General features: G+C 34.9%; 1 protein-coding gene across 3 annotated transcripts in view; it reads left to right on the forward strand.

Annotated features, from left to right (window-relative positions):
• The first annotated feature begins 2 nt into the window (after positions 1 to 2).
• Positions 3 to 16,689, forward strand: part of NCAPG (non-SMC condensin I complex subunit G) — a 30,316-nt gene continuing 13,629 nt past the window's right edge. For all 3 annotated transcript variants that reach the window (XM_054825459.1, XM_054825458.1, XM_054825460.1), the window contains exons 1-12: positions 3 to 406; positions 1,024 to 1,233; positions 2,060 to 2,288; positions 3,852 to 3,997; positions 4,934 to 5,018; positions 7,989 to 8,181; positions 9,400 to 9,549; positions 11,891 to 12,031; positions 13,033 to 13,156; positions 14,482 to 14,571; positions 14,721 to 14,900; positions 15,362 to 15,472. In XM_054825459.1, the coding sequence (XP_054681434.1) occupies positions 296 to 406; positions 1,024 to 1,233; positions 2,060 to 2,288; positions 3,852 to 3,997; positions 4,934 to 5,018; positions 7,989 to 8,181; positions 9,400 to 9,549; positions 11,891 to 12,031; positions 13,033 to 13,156; positions 14,482 to 14,571; positions 14,721 to 14,900; positions 15,362 to 15,472 (1,770 nt within the window). In that variant the 5' untranslated portion in view covers positions 3 to 295. The remainder of the gene's footprint in view (positions 407 to 1,023; positions 1,234 to 2,059; positions 2,289 to 3,851; positions 3,998 to 4,933; positions 5,019 to 7,988; positions 8,182 to 9,399; positions 9,550 to 11,890; positions 12,032 to 13,032; positions 13,157 to 14,481; positions 14,572 to 14,720; positions 14,901 to 15,361; positions 15,473 to 16,689) is intronic.

Raw genomic sequence — 16,689 nt, forward strand, 5'->3', positions numbered from 1 at the left:
CGCCGAGTTTGAAGCTGGGGGTGCGGGCGCTGCGGCCGTTGCTGGTGTGCGCGCGGCGCCTGGTTTGTGGTGGCGGCCCCGCGGCTGGAGCAGGAGGCGAGAAGCGGCTTGGCTGGGCTGTTGGGCGGGAGCCTCGGTCCGCTTGCGGTGGGCGCTCCTTGCTCCTTGCCACTTGGAAGCGGCCTTGCTGCTGTAGGGCCCGGTGCGGGCGCAACAGCTCTCCGTCTTCCCCCGGCGGCTCTGCGCTACGGGAGTGCGGAGCGGGAGAGTCGCGACGTGACTTTTCTCTGCAGCCATGGGAGCAAAAAAGAAACTTCTGCAAGTCAGAGAAGCCTTTCAGCTGGCCCAGAAGCCTCACCAGAACCAGGCGAAACTCGTAGTGGCTTTGAAGAGCACCTATAATCAGGTATGGAAGAGCACCTATAATCCGGTATGCCCGCCCTCGGGGCGTTCCGGGGCTGGGAGGAGCCGAGGGGAAAATGAGGGCGCTCACGGTCTGCTCTGCCTTTCGTTCAGGGGGCCTCTTCGGCCTTGTTTCCCCTAAAAAAACTGGTGAGGTCATGACTTAAGAAGAGCCTTGCGACTTTAAATTAAAAAAAAAAAAAAAAGGCAAAAAAGAAAGCCGTACTCTGTTATACGCTGTTTTCTCCTGCGAACGTGGGTGTAATACTGGCCCACGGCAGGTATTAATGATGTTGCTGGGAGGTGTTTGGATACCCGAGAAGTAGTTGTGACACAGGATAATAATGGTGAGGGTGTCGATTGCCCTGTTAGCTGGTACATGTAAACTCCAGAATGGAGCCCAGCGGTCCACACAGATGCCTGCTGTGGAGTTAAAGCAAAATACCCAGTGAAGAGTGTGCAACAGCGGGTGTGCCCAAACTTACGGCTTTAGTGCTTTCAAATTTAAGTGGAAGCTGTCAGTTATAAAACCATTTGTTTTATTTTTCTGTGGTACTGCTTTTGAAAGCTGAACCAGGTAGTTAGCTTCTGTTGTGGTTTGATTTTTACTTTTTTTTTCAGTTGGAAGATAAGGAAGATTTTCATGAAAAATTTATTCATTTCCTTAAGTATGCTATGATAATCTACAGACGGGAACCAGCAGTGGAACAAGTGATCAATTTTGTGGCTAAATTTGTTACTTCATTTTATCAAATGGAGAAAGAGGATGGTAGCGAGCAGGGAGAAGAAGATAATTTGCTTCTGAATTATGTGTTTAACTTTCTGCTTGAGGTACAGTAACACTTATTATTAAATCTTTAATATAAATGGAAACTTGCATTGGGGAAAACTTGCTGGCACTCAAGATGATACCTACAAACTAGAATTTAAAAAATGAAAGCAAGGCAAAGCTAGTGCTTCACGAGTAACACTGCCGTGCCCCCAACAACCGGATTTCAAAAGTTAGGCCTGTGAGAAAATACGAATTGTTTTCTTACTTGGCTGTCAGATGTGTTGTTATAGGCTTTACTATAGGTGCATTTATAAGTGTGAAATTCTGGAAGTGTGGAAATGAATTTATACTGTTTCTTTGATAAGTAAAAATATTAAAAGATCTTTCATACAAGTATGGTTGGCATATGTATTATTTACTTCTGCTTATTGCAAGTGTTATGTAGAAAGAAGATTGACAGTTCCCATATCATGAAAACACAAGTAGAATTACACTATCTTAAACTAGTGTTTTGACACAGAAAAATTATTGGTCACGCCAAGATCACTAGTCATCATTGTTAATATTTTTTTTTTTTCCCATCTAATGTTTTATGGAGACAAAGGGGTAAGTTAGCTCATGTACCATTGAGTGTAAAGACTGCTAATTATGTAAAGTGCTGTAAGTGATGGGCCATAATTGTTTTCTAGTTCTGTGACTATTTAATCTTATTTTATTTAATCTTATTAAAAATAAACTTAAATAGGAAAAGCTTTTGAAATATAGAAGTGCATATTTCATGTACTGTATAGAATATTAACTACTTATATGTGCATATTAATAGCTGTACGTTGAAAATGAGAAATGTGTGATTATAACAGTACTTTTGTTTTTTCTTTCCCTAAGTCTCACAATGCGAACAGCCATGCAGTTAGGTTTCGAACGTGCCAGCTTGTTAATAAGATTTTGGGAAATATGCCAGAGAATGCCCAGATTGATGATGATTTATTTGATAAAATTAATGAAGCTATGCTGATTAGACTTAAAGATAAATTTTCAAATGTGAGAATTCAAGCTGTCTTGGCCCTGTCAAGACTTCAAGATCCCAAGGATGAAGACTGTCCTGTTGTTAATAGTAAGTAGTACTGGGTTTTTTCTTTTAAGAACAACATATGTTGATTTACGTTACTTTAAAACATTTTTAAGCACTGAGTTAACAAATATTAGAGGTTATTCTTGTAATTATTTGTAAACTGTGGAGTTCCTTGCCAGAGGAGGTTGTAGATACAAGAGTTGTGTATGTTCAAGGGGAAAAAACAACTGAAGGATGATGAGAACAATGGTGTGTTGCGAAGTGGAGATATCATAGGTTTTTTCCAACCAAAACGATTCTTTCAGATCATCAAGTCCAACCGTTAACCTAGCACTGCCAAGTGCACCACTAAACCATGTCCCGAAGCACCACATCTACATGTCTTTTAAACACCTTCAGGGATGGTGACAACCATTTCCCTGGGCAGCCTCTTCCAGTGCTTGACAACCATTTTGGTAAAGCATATACATGCTTGCTCAGTTCTTACCCTCTAAGGACCCTTTTGTACTATTAATTGAATTGAACTTCTACAAAAAAATCACTTAAAGGAGTAGAAATTATGATAGAAAAACTTCTTTTGCCTCAAATCATGGCTGGCTGCTCCATGAGAGGCAAACTGGTTACTGACATTGTTGACCTATGGGTTTTTTTGTGTGTGTGTGAATCTTATCTTGTTCATGGATCACTTTCTCTAAGAGATGAGCACCTCAAGAATCCAGGTTTCTTGATACTGTTTTTGTGTGCTTTGTGGGTTTCTTTGTGTATGGTATGATTCTTGACCTCAGCCTCTACTTCCGTTGCCTCAAGGTAGACAGTCTCTAGGTTTGCACTAGCACAGCTGCTGTTGTGGGAATTGTGCCTTGATTAAACTTTACATACTGTCTTCTGTGAAGAGAGTAAGTTAGTTGGATTTTCTTTGTTGTTAAGGCACCTTCTCTGAAATTATATTTTCTAAGTGTTTGTTTATAAGTTGCTTATTTAGGAGCACATAAATGTCATAGTCAATCATTGTCTTGTAGAGCAAGAAGGTGAACTCATGTATTCTCTGGTTAAATTCTTTTTGTCGTTGCTTTTAAATTTGAAGAAGGGTCAAGAATATAACAACAAGCATTACGTGAGAGATTTACTATTTGATTTTTTGGTTGGCTTAATGGAGATCGCAGTTTTCCATTTATAAGAAAATTTGAGGATCTACCTCAAAGGTAATGAAGATGTATAGCCAGTGAATAGAGGTCTTAAGGACCCAACATTTGGAAGCATTTTATTTTTTATTTTTATTTTTTTTGTCCAATAAATGACAACGTGGTTATTTATAGGTGGGTTCTAGAGTAGCAATTTTTAGAGTTATTAACTGAAGATCCTACTTATGATTGCAAATATTATTTTCATAGTTGTATTTCTTTTGGGATCATAGCTCAGCTTGTAATTGCCATAAAATCTTGGGTTTGTGACCCTAAGCTGTTCCCTATGAGCTACACAGGGGCAGAGGAGGGGTTTTAATAACAGCTGCTGGTTTTGTTGTTGTTTTTTTTTTAAGCATTGTCTGTTTTTTCTATAATGTTTCAAACTGTTATGAAAACATTATTATGACTATTTTACTTTCAGTTTACAACACATTGCTTGAAAATGATTCAAATTCAGAAGTGAGGCGTGCAGTGCTGTCATGTATTGCTCCATCAGCAAGGACTTTGCCAAAAATTGTAGGCCGCACTATGGATATAAAGGAAGCTGTCAGGAAGCTAGCATATGAGGTAAATTTGGATCAATTAATATTAATTTCAAAGACTGACTTAGGAAAAAGGCTTTAAATCTTTTATTATATTTCATTGGTTAAACACTAAGAATGGTTAAATAATTTATTTTCACTTACCAGAATTTTGAGGAGGAGTGATTTAATACAAGTTTTCAAGTTAAAACCCCTGAACTTGCTTGATAAAAATTACTTTTGTGATAGAACTTGGCTTTTCAGGATCAGACAGTGAAAGTATAGATAATGTATAGAGTCTTTTGTTTTCTATCTGTGCATTTTGTGATGTTTGTGAAGCAATTTTTCTTCTCTGTTACTAGATAATAAATACAGTAAAGTTAGGATCATAGCAATACTAGTGTAAAAAAAAATGCGTTTTTTGGTATTCCAATTTTTAGAATTATTAACTATTACTTACGGTTTACATGTAGGGCTAAGGGCAAGAAGGTATGCTAGCATGTATATTTCTTTTGCAAGCATCTTAGGCAAGGCCCTCAGACAAAGTACTCATTTTTTTCACGCAGAACCATCTTCTGTTCTTTCTTAACTTAGATTAAGTTATGGGTTTTTTTTAACTGAATCTCTGTGTTAGTAGGCTTTAAGAAAAGTACATACTTTAATCATTTCATTGCAGATATTCATTGATCTTGGGGCTTTAAAGAGAGAACAGTTTTTGTATCCAGGTGTTGCATTCAAATGGAGCTGCCAAACTTTTAAGCTATTAACTTTATTCTTTATTTTTAGTTTACATTTTCTTCCATGCACAATAATCTACTTGTTAATGTATTGGTACAATGCTGATGGTATAGGTATTACAGGCCTTTATTGACTTACGGTTTCTGTGGATTGATAAAACTGAGAGTTTAAACCCACAGGTAGTTAATAAATACTGTTGTTATCATTTATATAAATGTATTTTAAAGTCTTAATTTTTTTTAAGGTTTTGGCAGAAAAAGTTCACATGAGAGCTCTGTCAATAGCACAAAGAGTAAAATTGTTGCAACAAGGACTTAATGACAGATCTGGTAAGCTAACATCTTAATACAAATGTCTAAGAATACTTTCTGATGTTTTGGGGATGACTTATGTGGAAACTGTGATGGCAATAATAATAATGAACTCAAAGGAAGTCACGAGGTACCAGAAAATGTTTAAGCACAAGAAATTCTGCTTGCTGCTTTGGTTTTCCAGTCCCCTTATAATGGACAAACCAGAAAAGGATTGCACTTTCAAGAAACTTGAAAGCTACTGGGCTTTAAAATAGGACCAAATGCTATTAAAATTAAAAACCAACAATGTAATTAAACACAGAAGTAGAAAAATGTAATTAATTCAGTGTATTTTGAAACATGTTTCATTACAGATATTTTTGTAGCTAATAAATATATTAAAGAATTGAAATGCAAACATTAATATTGATTTGATAATTGTTTGAAAATGTTTCCTCTGTGTGTTTGAAAAACTAATCAGCTGAGAAAATTTCTCTCCTTTTAACTAGCTTGAATTTTTTTAATGAATTTTTGATTGACCCTCATTCATTTCATTATGAAGCAGCTTTAATCTTTTTGATGTCTTCTGTACTGCGTCATTTTTATATAAAGATCCATTCAAAATGTACCCATAATTGTGTGTGATGTTGTTGCCAAAAGATCAAAAGGTCACATGCATCTGAGTGAGACAATTTTGGCCTGCCTACATAGACTACAGCTTTTTTTTTTTTTTTTTTTTCCCCCAACAACAGCAGTTATATACACGAGTTTCATAATAAAAGCTGCCAGTTTTATTAAGTGCTACTGTGTTATCCACATACTTTGTTTGGAAAACCTGTACTAAGCCCTGTTGAATTTTACTCTGAGAATTTTCCTTGCTTAGTGATGTGCTGCTTGTGAACTGTGAGAATATGATCTATGTGGATATTCACTTAGAGAACAAGACAAAAGTACTGTGTTCATTGGTAACTGGAGCTCTTAAAGGTCTGTCATGTATGCATGTAATTTTTTTGGATCTACCTTTCTTTTTGGTTAGTTGGAAATCATGTTAGTATGTTCTTGACAGCAAAGGAAAAGAGGATTAGCTGAGTGCTTTCTTATGCTCTATAGAACTACACTTGTACAGAAGGAGGACTTCTTTTTAATAAATGTTAATTAGCATTTTTCCCCCACCGACCCTGATTTGATCTATAGTAGTCTAATGAAGTTTATCAGACTTTTTTTAAAGTCCAGCACTGAAAAACCCGTGTTCTGAATTACTGTTTCTTACCAGTTTACTAGTTTGCTGTTTGACCTAACCAGCTGCTTCTTGTCTGCTGTCTGCCATCCCTACCCTGCCCCAATAATACTTGTTCTTGGCAGATAACCCTTTTGTCTTAGGGTGAATGTGTTTCTGTTTTAGTAATCTTTCAAAACTGAGGGGGAGGCTACCTTCACTGTTTTTTTTCCTGTGATCCTTCATTTGTCAGGAACAAGCATTTGTTGTGTTCCCTTACTGAAAAGGTACAGCCTTTCTACATGGCTATATTTCAGTGACATTGACATGCTCAACACAAAGGACTGCCTTCTTTTACGATCCAGAGCAGATACTTTCTCTGTTGGTCTCTATCTCTTCTTTAGGATGATTCTTCATCCCAGCTATTGAGGACTTGCTCTTTTTCTTGACACCTAGAATCACAAGGGAGAAAGGGAGAATATCTGCCAGGGTATGTAGCCTCACTAGTATGATTGATATCATGTGCTTTTTGCTAGGCAAAAGAGGTTTATATTCCAAATTGGCTGTATTTATATATACATCCACCAATATTCCCTCATTTTCATTTGCAAATTCTATCACCTTGAATATCTATATCTTTACTAAATTTGTTTATCTGAGTAACTCTCAAGCTAACAAGAGAAGAACCTGCTCGTTCAAGGCTGCTAGGTTGAAATTTTGGATGTTTTTTTCATATCGGCTTCAGAACAAGGGTTTGTAATTAAATAAGACCTGGAAGACACAATCCAGATTCTGCTTAGTTCTACTTTTCAGGGTGCATTCAGCTGTCAATTCTCCACTGCCATTCTCTTTTATTCTACTACATTCTACTAGTATGCACTTTTCAGCTTTTTGGAGAGGTTTCTCATTCTTAGGACCTTAATTTAGCTCTTTCAAGACCTTTTTACAGCTCTTTTTGAACTCTTGACTATATTTAAGTGCAGTCTTTATTATTGTAAGTTACACATGAGAGGAAAGATGAATGTTGTCATTGTGTGTGGTCTTTATTGTTTCCATTATATTGGATCTTGTTTTCTAAAAGGTCCTAAGAGCATTCTTGTATCACTCTCTAGTTAGTATGTTTTTATTTCCACCAAACTATTAGCCTTTCTACTTCCCTGCTTAAATCTACGTGTATGTATTAATGATGTACATAGTCTAGATGTTCCCATCAGTACTTTTTTCTTGATTAAATAGTACTCTACCGATCCAGAAACTATTTGTTCATTGCGGCAATGGGGAGCAGGGACTTAAAGTATCTTTATGTAAATTTCATAATCCAGTTGAATAATTGAATTAACAGCCACACAGAATTCTTGTGTTCGGACTAAAGGTCTGTACAGTAGTATTCTGCCTCCAAAAGCGGCCAATTTCTAAATGTCTGAAACAGAGCAAGTATATAACAATGCTTCCCCAGAATATTTCCTTGCTCCACAAGAGTTCATTGTAGATTTTCTGTGTTGAAGTTCTGTCTTTACATGTAACGGGTTTCAGATGGAGTTGTTTGAAGTTTTTTTATTCCCTGTGGGGGGGGAATATTTTGCCTCAAAAATGTAGTAGTGCTCCATAGGTAATTCTTGTTTAACTTGGTTTTTTCTTTCTTTTTTTTTTTTTTTAAGATAATATTATGTTCAACTATATAACAACTTCTTTCCAAAAAGCTTTCTCTAGAAAAATGATTTGTGAAAGTATGTTGAAAACGTGATATTTTTTGACCTTTAATGTTTTAAACCATTTAAATTCTGTATTAGATGCTGTCAAGGAGGTGATGAAGAAGAAGCTGCTTCAAGCCTGGTTACGATTGACTGAAGGGGATGTTTTAGAATTGCTTCATCGATTGGATGTGGAAAACTGCCCAGAAGTGGCCATCCCAGTACTAAATGCTATGTTTTCATTATCTCCACTTCATGACACTGTTCAGAACTGTAAAAACCTTGACAGCAGGTATGCAGATCAGTTTGCATTTCCAAAAGATGAATATTTTGTATAAGAATATTAAATTAAAGTTTATATCTAAATGAGGAGCAGAGTAACTATTACCTGTGATAAGACTGGTATTGTGGTGTAAGCCATGATGTCTCCCTGGTGTTTGTGTACTTAAGTGTTTTGGGTATGCTTTTTTTCTTCTTTAAAAGATTTGTGTTTGCCAGCTGAAAATGATTGTGCCAGGTAAGCAAGAGGAAAAAATGAAAAATGTCTTTGACTTCTTGTTTACTGAACACCTCAAAATCACACTCTTAGAATTTAAGAGAAGGGAGTAAATTAATCAACTAAACAAGCTTTTCTATGAGTAACAACTTACAGTCTGATTTGTTTTATTTCCTGTACTGTCAGTACAGCTCACAATAAAATTTAATTTTAAATAAAGACTTGTCAGATTAGTGGGAAGCCATCAAATGGTCAGTTTTAATCTACATGTTGCTGGGGTTTTTTTGTTTTCTCTGTGTGTGTGTGACCTAAAAGAAAAACAAAATTGTTATTGATAGTTTGCAAGTAAAATGGGATTTGAGGGAGTGAGAAGTACTACTGACAGTGATACCCTGTCTTTTCTGTTTTGAGACAACTTAAAGTTCTGCTTCTGAAAACAAAGATTATATGCCATGCTTAGCATGGAAAAGACTATAGAAAGGAGTGGGGTCCTATGGCTGGTAAACGGAGGATGAGCTTACAGAATGCTGAGAAGCAGTTCTATTACTTTTTGCATTTGACATACTACGATTGCTACTTGAGTACTGTGTGAAGGTCTTGTATTAAGAACAGAAGAAACAATTCATAAACAGAAGCTGAAAAATAATTTAATGCAGTCATTGCATTTCTGCAGATTAATGGAGTTCAGTTTTCTGGACTTGTATAGTGATAACAATGTTTCATACAGTACTTGGGTGGTTGCTTTATGAGGTCTTGAAGGGTTGAGCAGAATTTTTCTGCAAACTGACTTGAACAGCCTTGATTTAAAATACTGAAAAGTGCAATATAGTGATAGGCTCTGTGTTCTTGCTTAAGAAAGAGGAAGTTATTTTTGTCAGTCTTTTAAGTATTTCTATGGGGAATACCTTTGACAGAATTTTATTTTCATTTTAGGAAATAATCTATTTCTATACATTTGTTGTCTTTGACCCTATTCTACTTATCTCTGTAATTATTGAATTATTTTTTGTTTAGAAAACTGATTCCACTGGAAGACTTAACAGCAGAGAATGTGTTATATTGGAGATGTCTTTGTGAATATCTAAAATCAAAAGGTGAAGAAGGTGAAGATTTACTAGAACAGATGTTGCCAGAGCCAGCTATATATGTAGATTATTTATTAAGGTACATTTTATTTAAAAATAAATCTCTTACCACTAAAATAGATTATTTTTTTTAAAGTAGAGAATATTTCTTTTATTCAACTATTCAGGTTTCCTCCAAAGCCAAAGTTATGCTTGAACAGTGATTTTTTTTTTAAAAAAAACTTCTTTAAAAAAGATTTTTAACAGGATTTACTTCTTTAAAAAAAAAAACAAACTGTAAAAAGCAAATTTATAACTTGAAAACAAATTTTGGAATGTCCTTTATCATGAATTATCAGCAAGATTGACTGCTAGATCAATAGCATATAATTCTTTGCCATTTAAGGTTATAGAATAATTGTTCTGTAATATGCAGCTATCCTTTGTCCATCTGTTACAGTGTAGGTTGCTGTTTGTTTGCAGAACTTGCAGAAATAGTTTTTTAGAGCTCACACAAGCCAATAATTTTTTCTTTGTTGTAATTTGTGAAAATAAAGTAAAATTGGCTGCTGTCCCCAAGAGAAGTGTTTTTTGAAATGGAAAGTTCATTCTCTGTCCTCTGCTCAGGCAGGCATGCTTCCCAAAAAGTTATGTTTGAAGGCAGTGACAGAACTGCTAAATGAGCCAATTACAAGAACATTTAATTGGCAGGGGAGTGGGGGGGGAAAGGTTTTGTTAAGTCAATCTCTTACCAAAGTGGAGAAAGGTAATTTTTTTTGTTTCAGCAGGATACTTTAGTCTTAACATAAAATTTGAACAGAATTTATGTTTGTGAGCACAGAGAATGCTGAGAAATCTTAACTGAGGTATTGTACTTGTGAAATGTAGAGTGAAGCTTCCTGAAATTATTATAAATCAGGTCTGCTGAAAAATGCATTGTTTTGATAATGTTTCCAATTAAAAATATGCGTATTCTTTTCTCACTTCAGTCGTGTAGTATACTAGTGGTACTTAGAGAAATCGTTGCTACTTTTCAATGTGGAATTTGCTAACATGTTTCATAAACTTTTAATAAATGAAGCATCAGTGCTTCCTTAATTTTGAAATGTGGATCCAGACTGGTGGGTGTAAACTTATTCATTCATAGTTAATTTAAGAGTCCATAAAACATTTGTTCTTCAAAAAAAGGTTTTCTTTTTTTCCATCTGATCTTACTCAAAATGCTTTCAATCATCTTCCCCTTCAGGAAGAGGCTGAGTAAGATTAATTAGGTTTGCTGGTACTTGTTTGTAGTATCAACTGTTAAACTATTCATTGGTGAGCTGTGCCACCAGTTGTTTCAGGTAAGATTTGCAATTGTACAATCCAAGCCTTTAGTTGCACTGTGCGAGTATCAGTTAGGAGTAAGAAACTGCAAGTCATTGATACTTAAGAAAAAATGCAGAATTGTAAGCTTCAGTTAGGTATCTCACAACTGTGTGGTGCAGGTAATGTTATTGTTGAATGATCAGAAACAGCTGCTTACATTGTTGTAATTTCAGATGTTCTTAAATGGTAGCTACATGCAAAGTTTTTGTCTTAACTTTGAAGAAATTTTTAAAATTTGCTAAATTTAATGAGCTGTTGCTGAAAAGTATCTGCAAAGCTGTGGTAAAGATAAGCATCTTTTTCACAGCTCATATCAGTATTTGTATTTTATATATTGCATTATATTCAGTATTGAATTTTGTACATGATATGTTTCACTTCAGATTCTCTGAACCTGCATGCTTTCATTGATGGATAAAATTTCTATAAAAGAACAATGATTATAGAAAAAGAAGGAAACGGAACAAACTGATTACATTTTCCAAACTATGTGGCTGAGTGTATCTGACAATAGATTGTTGGTTTTCTGTGATGGCATCCTTGATCAGATAAAGAATTTAAAATTCACTGTACACTTAAATGATTTTTCTTGTATTTTGCCTTGTAGGCAATTTATCATTTCTGAACATGTAGAAAAATACATAGTACCTAAATATGCAGAAAAATACTAGGTTTACATATAAAAAATGGTACACGTATACATTTATTCCTAAGATGCTGCCTTTATGCAGAGGTGCAGAACTGAAATCGCATAACTTGTCATTTTCTCTTTCTTACTGCTTTGTGTTTTCAAACCAGTTTTTTTTAATGAAGTGTGTTATTTTAAAGCTGTACATTATTTGGCATAAATAAACTCGAGCTATTAATCTATGAAAAGGACAACACATGTTAATTTTTAATGTTTGTAACTAAAGTAACCACTTGTTTACACAGGACAGGAAAGTGGTGGGGTTTTGGGTTTGTGTGCAGGTGGGTTTTTTTATTTTGGGTTGGTTTTTTTTTTTGGTTTTGGGGTGTGTGTGTTTTCCAGCAATGATTCTGAATGTAATTATAGCTGTTCTGTTTGGATTCAGTTACCTTCAAAATATGCCAGTTCTTAGTGAAGAACAAAGAGAAGACTTTACTTGTTTTGAAAACCTGATGACAAAAGAATTTATAAGCCAGCAACTGATTCTTATCTTAGGCTGCATGGACACCACGGAAGAGGGAGGAAGGTAAACAAATATAAAATCTGTGTTATTAAGCTTATGGCACTTACGCCTGTGGACAAGCATAGAGTCTTTGTTGGAAAAATAACCTCATCAAACAAACAAAATACAGTTCTAATGCTAGCTGGAAAAAAAGACATGGTCTCTCTAATGGAATTGTTCCCAAAAGTGTGCCAAATACTGCCTGCTTACTTTTATGGAAAAACGAGTTTTAATGCAGATACAACATTGTTTGGGGAGAACAAATAGTTGTTTTAATAACGTATTCTTGATATGATGAAGTTACAAGACTATTCATTTGGAACTTAGTATATAAAAAAATCAAAGGAGATAAATGGGTTACTTCTTAGCAAATGACTTGTAGTAAGTAGCCTGTGTGTTTCTTATGTTTTTAAGCCCACTCTGCTAAGGCCTAAAATGTTACAGATGTTTCAGATGCCAAGCTGAATTGGACTGTGTTAACTGAGTGATTCCTATAATTTGAAAAGCCTTTTGATGTGAAGTAATAAGAGTGAATAAATTTGGAAGTTCATACCATCAAAGGCATTTTAGCAAAAATTGCAGTTATGATAGTACAAACACAGCAATAATTTCAAACCCTTAGTGGAATGCATTATATGTAATACTGTACTGGTAGGACAGTTTAACTTGTAATTTTTTTTATTTTATTTTTTTTTAGTTTCTAGCCAGATAGTTTCTATGAAAGCATTCTACAGTATTGATTGACTGTTTTCTGCTAGTATGACCTTTCACTGGACAGTAGTGACACCTAATTAAAAAATTAATCATTTTCTAGTCAACAGAAATGAGGTAAAATCAGGAAAAAACCAACAGTGCTAAGTAAGAAAATGTATTCAGCAGTTAATATAGCTATAGAGAAGTTTCTCTGGGTTATTGTGTTATGAAGACTGTAATATATAAAAGTGGGTAAAATATTAACTCTTGTGTCTTCCATTTTCTTGAATAAGCAAACAGATTGTTTGATTTTTTTTTTCTCTTTAATGCAGAAAGCATCTGTTAGCTACTTTACAAAAGATTCTCATTCTACCTGCAACATCAACAGCCCTTATACCTCTGCTTGCAGAAAAATTACTCAGTATTGTTAAGGATGATGATGGAAGGATTCAAATTGTAAGTAATTCTAAAGGCTCATTGTTTTCTAGGCTCTGCCTTCCTGGTATATCAAAGAGCCTTTACAAAGCTTTGTAACAGAAATATCAGGAATTGAAATATTTTTAGTTTGGAAAAACATTTATGTTCCCCCTCTCCTTTTTTTTTTTTTTTTTTTTTTTTTTTTTTTTTTAGCATAGCTGCTGTGGTTTTCTAAAGATCTTTAGAATATTTGGCTGGAGTCGTAAATGTAACCCTCCAGTTAGGAAAGTATTACACTTTGACAGCCTGTTTCAAAATCCTTTGTCATATTAGATCCAAACAGTTTTGACTAGAACATTCAAAGTGAAGATAATTTCTCTTCCCTCCTTTTAGCTGAGATGGGTACTAAAAGCTCTTATAAGAAAAGTATTTTATATAGTACAGTCATTATATGCAACATAATTATTTAAACGTGACTCCTGAAAAATGGACCCTTGGTTTTGCCCAAATATTTTAAATGAACCTGAACTTAAGGACAGACACCACTTTTGGAAAACCTCAATCCAGTGGGTAAAGCTAGGATATAGGTTTGTTACATGATTACAATGGAAGAACTATGGTAATCTTAGCATTATAGTACAATAGTAATAGTAAATGTGTGCATTTCTATTATTCTAGTGAAATACACTGATATTCTGTTGATTTGGGTACAGCTTGAGAGGAAAACTGAGGTGATCTGATACAAGATAAATCAAATTAAGACTATCCTATCTCATTCAGTCGTTAGTTTTCCTCATGTTCCATCTCTTTTTTTTTTTTTTTTTTTTATTAGTGCAATGGGTCTGACTTTAAGGAAAAACCCTAACCAACTGAAAAACTCTCATCCTAGTTCTGCTTCCTGTTCTATGCATGTATTTGGCTTGAAATTAAATTACTTACATCCTTCCTATACTACATGTGGTGGTTTAAATGATAGTGGTGTTAGTTGTATTTTGATTGAAGTAGTAACAGATGAAAAACCTTACTCTCGTTACCAGTAATTCTTTTTAAAGCATGTGTTCAGCCCTAGAGGAAATGGTGCCTGTGAACTGTTGGCATAGAAACTGCTTAACTTACTCATGGATATACAGTCTTCTATTTTCTTGCTTACCTAGCTAAATGGTAGAAAACACTAGACTTTCATGGTTAGACTATGTATTGTCAAATTGAGGATTTATTTGCAGTGAATTAGCTGTTAAGGAAAACTGCACAGATGTTCAATACTTTTACAGAAAGATGGTATTATAAATTTTGAAAAGTTAAATGCTTAGTATCTGACATCTCAGCTGAAATTAATGGCACTAATATACTGTTTGTAACAATAGATTGCAGAAATAATATCAGAAATTCGTGAGCCAATTGTTACAGTCGACCAGCCTGTTGATGTTGCTGCAATAAGAAAGCAGGAGATTAAGGTAAGCAGATTTTGGCTAACAAGAAAAATATTTTTAAGCATATCCATCTAATAAGACTTTTATATAGTACTGTATTATTAGCTAGTGTCAACAGTGTATTGTTGGAGGTTATGGTATTATATTAATTTTCTTTTTACTTTATATTTCAGTTGGCTGAAATAAAAGTGAAACTTTTTGAAGCAAAAGAAGCTTTGGAAGAATGCATTACTCTGCAGGATTTTAATAGAGCATCAGTATTAAAAGAGAAAATAACTGAGTTGGAACAGGCAAAAAATGATCTCATAAAAAAAGCAGAGCAACCTGAAATTAAAGAAATGCGTGTGGAGAAGGTCTGTCTTCCCTTCCTGTATTCCAAAGTGCTGGTTATGTTTTGAAGTTTATTCGTAGTTTTAAAAGATAGTGTAGTTTGGCATTGTATCATCTAAATTTTTAAAATTGAAAATGAACATTTCCGGTATTAGTGTTCTCCTTCTGAATGTATAGAAGCTGATGATATGCTCTAGCAAAAAAACGAATTGCAGTTAAACAACTCTTTTGTCTTTGATTACTGAAGAATTCTAAAAAGGTCTTGTTCTTACTGCTTTTAGTCTTAATTGAAAACATGAACCTGAATATCTTTTCATCATAGTTTATAGACGGATTTTGATTAATATTCTTGCACAGCAAATGTGTAGTGGACAGGAAATGTTTATTTGGGTAGGGGAAAATTATGATTAATGTCCCCATTTTCCTTATCACAGCCAGCATTTGTATTAATAACCTCTTTCTCTTTTCCCTGACCCACTTGAAGAATGATCCTGAAACACTGTTGAAGTGTCTGATGATATGTTATGAGCTTCTGAAGATCATGTCCCTTTCTAAAGGAATTGATCCAACCGTTAATGAAATCATTGAATCTCTGGTATGTAGGAATAAATACTGTTTGTGTTGTAATAAAAATGGATATATCATAGCTGGCCCTTAGGTGCTGGCAGGATGGATTGTGATTATTTCACAATCACTTTGCTGTATCTGTAGTGCTGTGTCTGGTGCTTTTAAGCCTTCCCAGGACCTAGTGTCTTGGAGGGGCAGTCCAGATATGCTGTTCTGAGCTCTGAGCTTTTATGCCAGAACTGGTTGTGGCAGACGGATACTAAAATAAAACAGGAATATGGTAAATATTTGACTAGCGTATGACAGCGTTGGACAGTGCTGAGTTATACTGTGCCAAGTGTGGTGCTTAGGCATCTGCTTGCTGCCCTTGCTGGTACTTTAATTACTTGGATTTTCTATCAACCTAAGTTGTGAGGTCTCTAATAGAGAACTTTAAGGGTTTTTTTTTTTGTTGGTTTTATTTTTTCTTTTTAAGCTAGTTAAAAGCTTTTAATCTAAGACAGACTGGAACTCATATAGACCTTTCTTTCATCCCTTCCATGTACAAGGAAAGATGTGTGGGAGGATTTTTCCCCCCAGCCCCCTCTGTTTTCGTAGCACCTTTGAAGAGCAAAATATTTCTGTATTGAAAAATAAGGCAGTAGTATTGTAGGCCTCATACTCTACAAGATACACTTTCTAGTTTTCATTGTGAAGAGTATAGATTTTAACATGAATGTTTCTAAACATCTCAGACTTTTAACTGTTACTGAGTTGTGCAAAGAAAATGGAAAAAAGTAATATGCCATTGTGTGAATATATGGTGGACCCACATCTGAACACCCTGTGTAATTCTTATCCCATCTATGAAGAAAGTTTATATCTGAATTGGAAGTGGTCAAGAGAAGGCCAGCAAGGAAAAGTATGGAATGGGTTCTATATGAAGAATGACTAAATAGGTTACATCTTCGTAATTTGGAGAGGAGAGAACTTAGGGATCTGAGAGAGGGCAGAAATCATAAGATGTGAGCGTTATAGAGAAAGTGAATCAGGATTGGTTGATCACTCCATAAAGCTACAAACCAGTAAGCTCAAAACAAATTACGTAAAGAATCAACTCATTTAATATGTAATCTGTGGAATTCCTTGTCGCAGCATGGGTGCATGGTGAACACTTGCATAAATTTCAAGGAAGACTGAGCAAGTTTAAGAAAAATAAATATTATGGAATGATTAGGTAGACAGGAACAAGGAACAGCCTACCAA

This window comes from Grus americana, chromosome 4 (genome assembly GCF_028858705.1).
Source record: "Grus americana isolate bGruAme1 chromosome 4, bGruAme1.mat, whole genome shotgun sequence".
NCBI lineage: Eukaryota > Metazoa > Chordata > Aves > Gruiformes > Gruidae > Grus > Grus americana.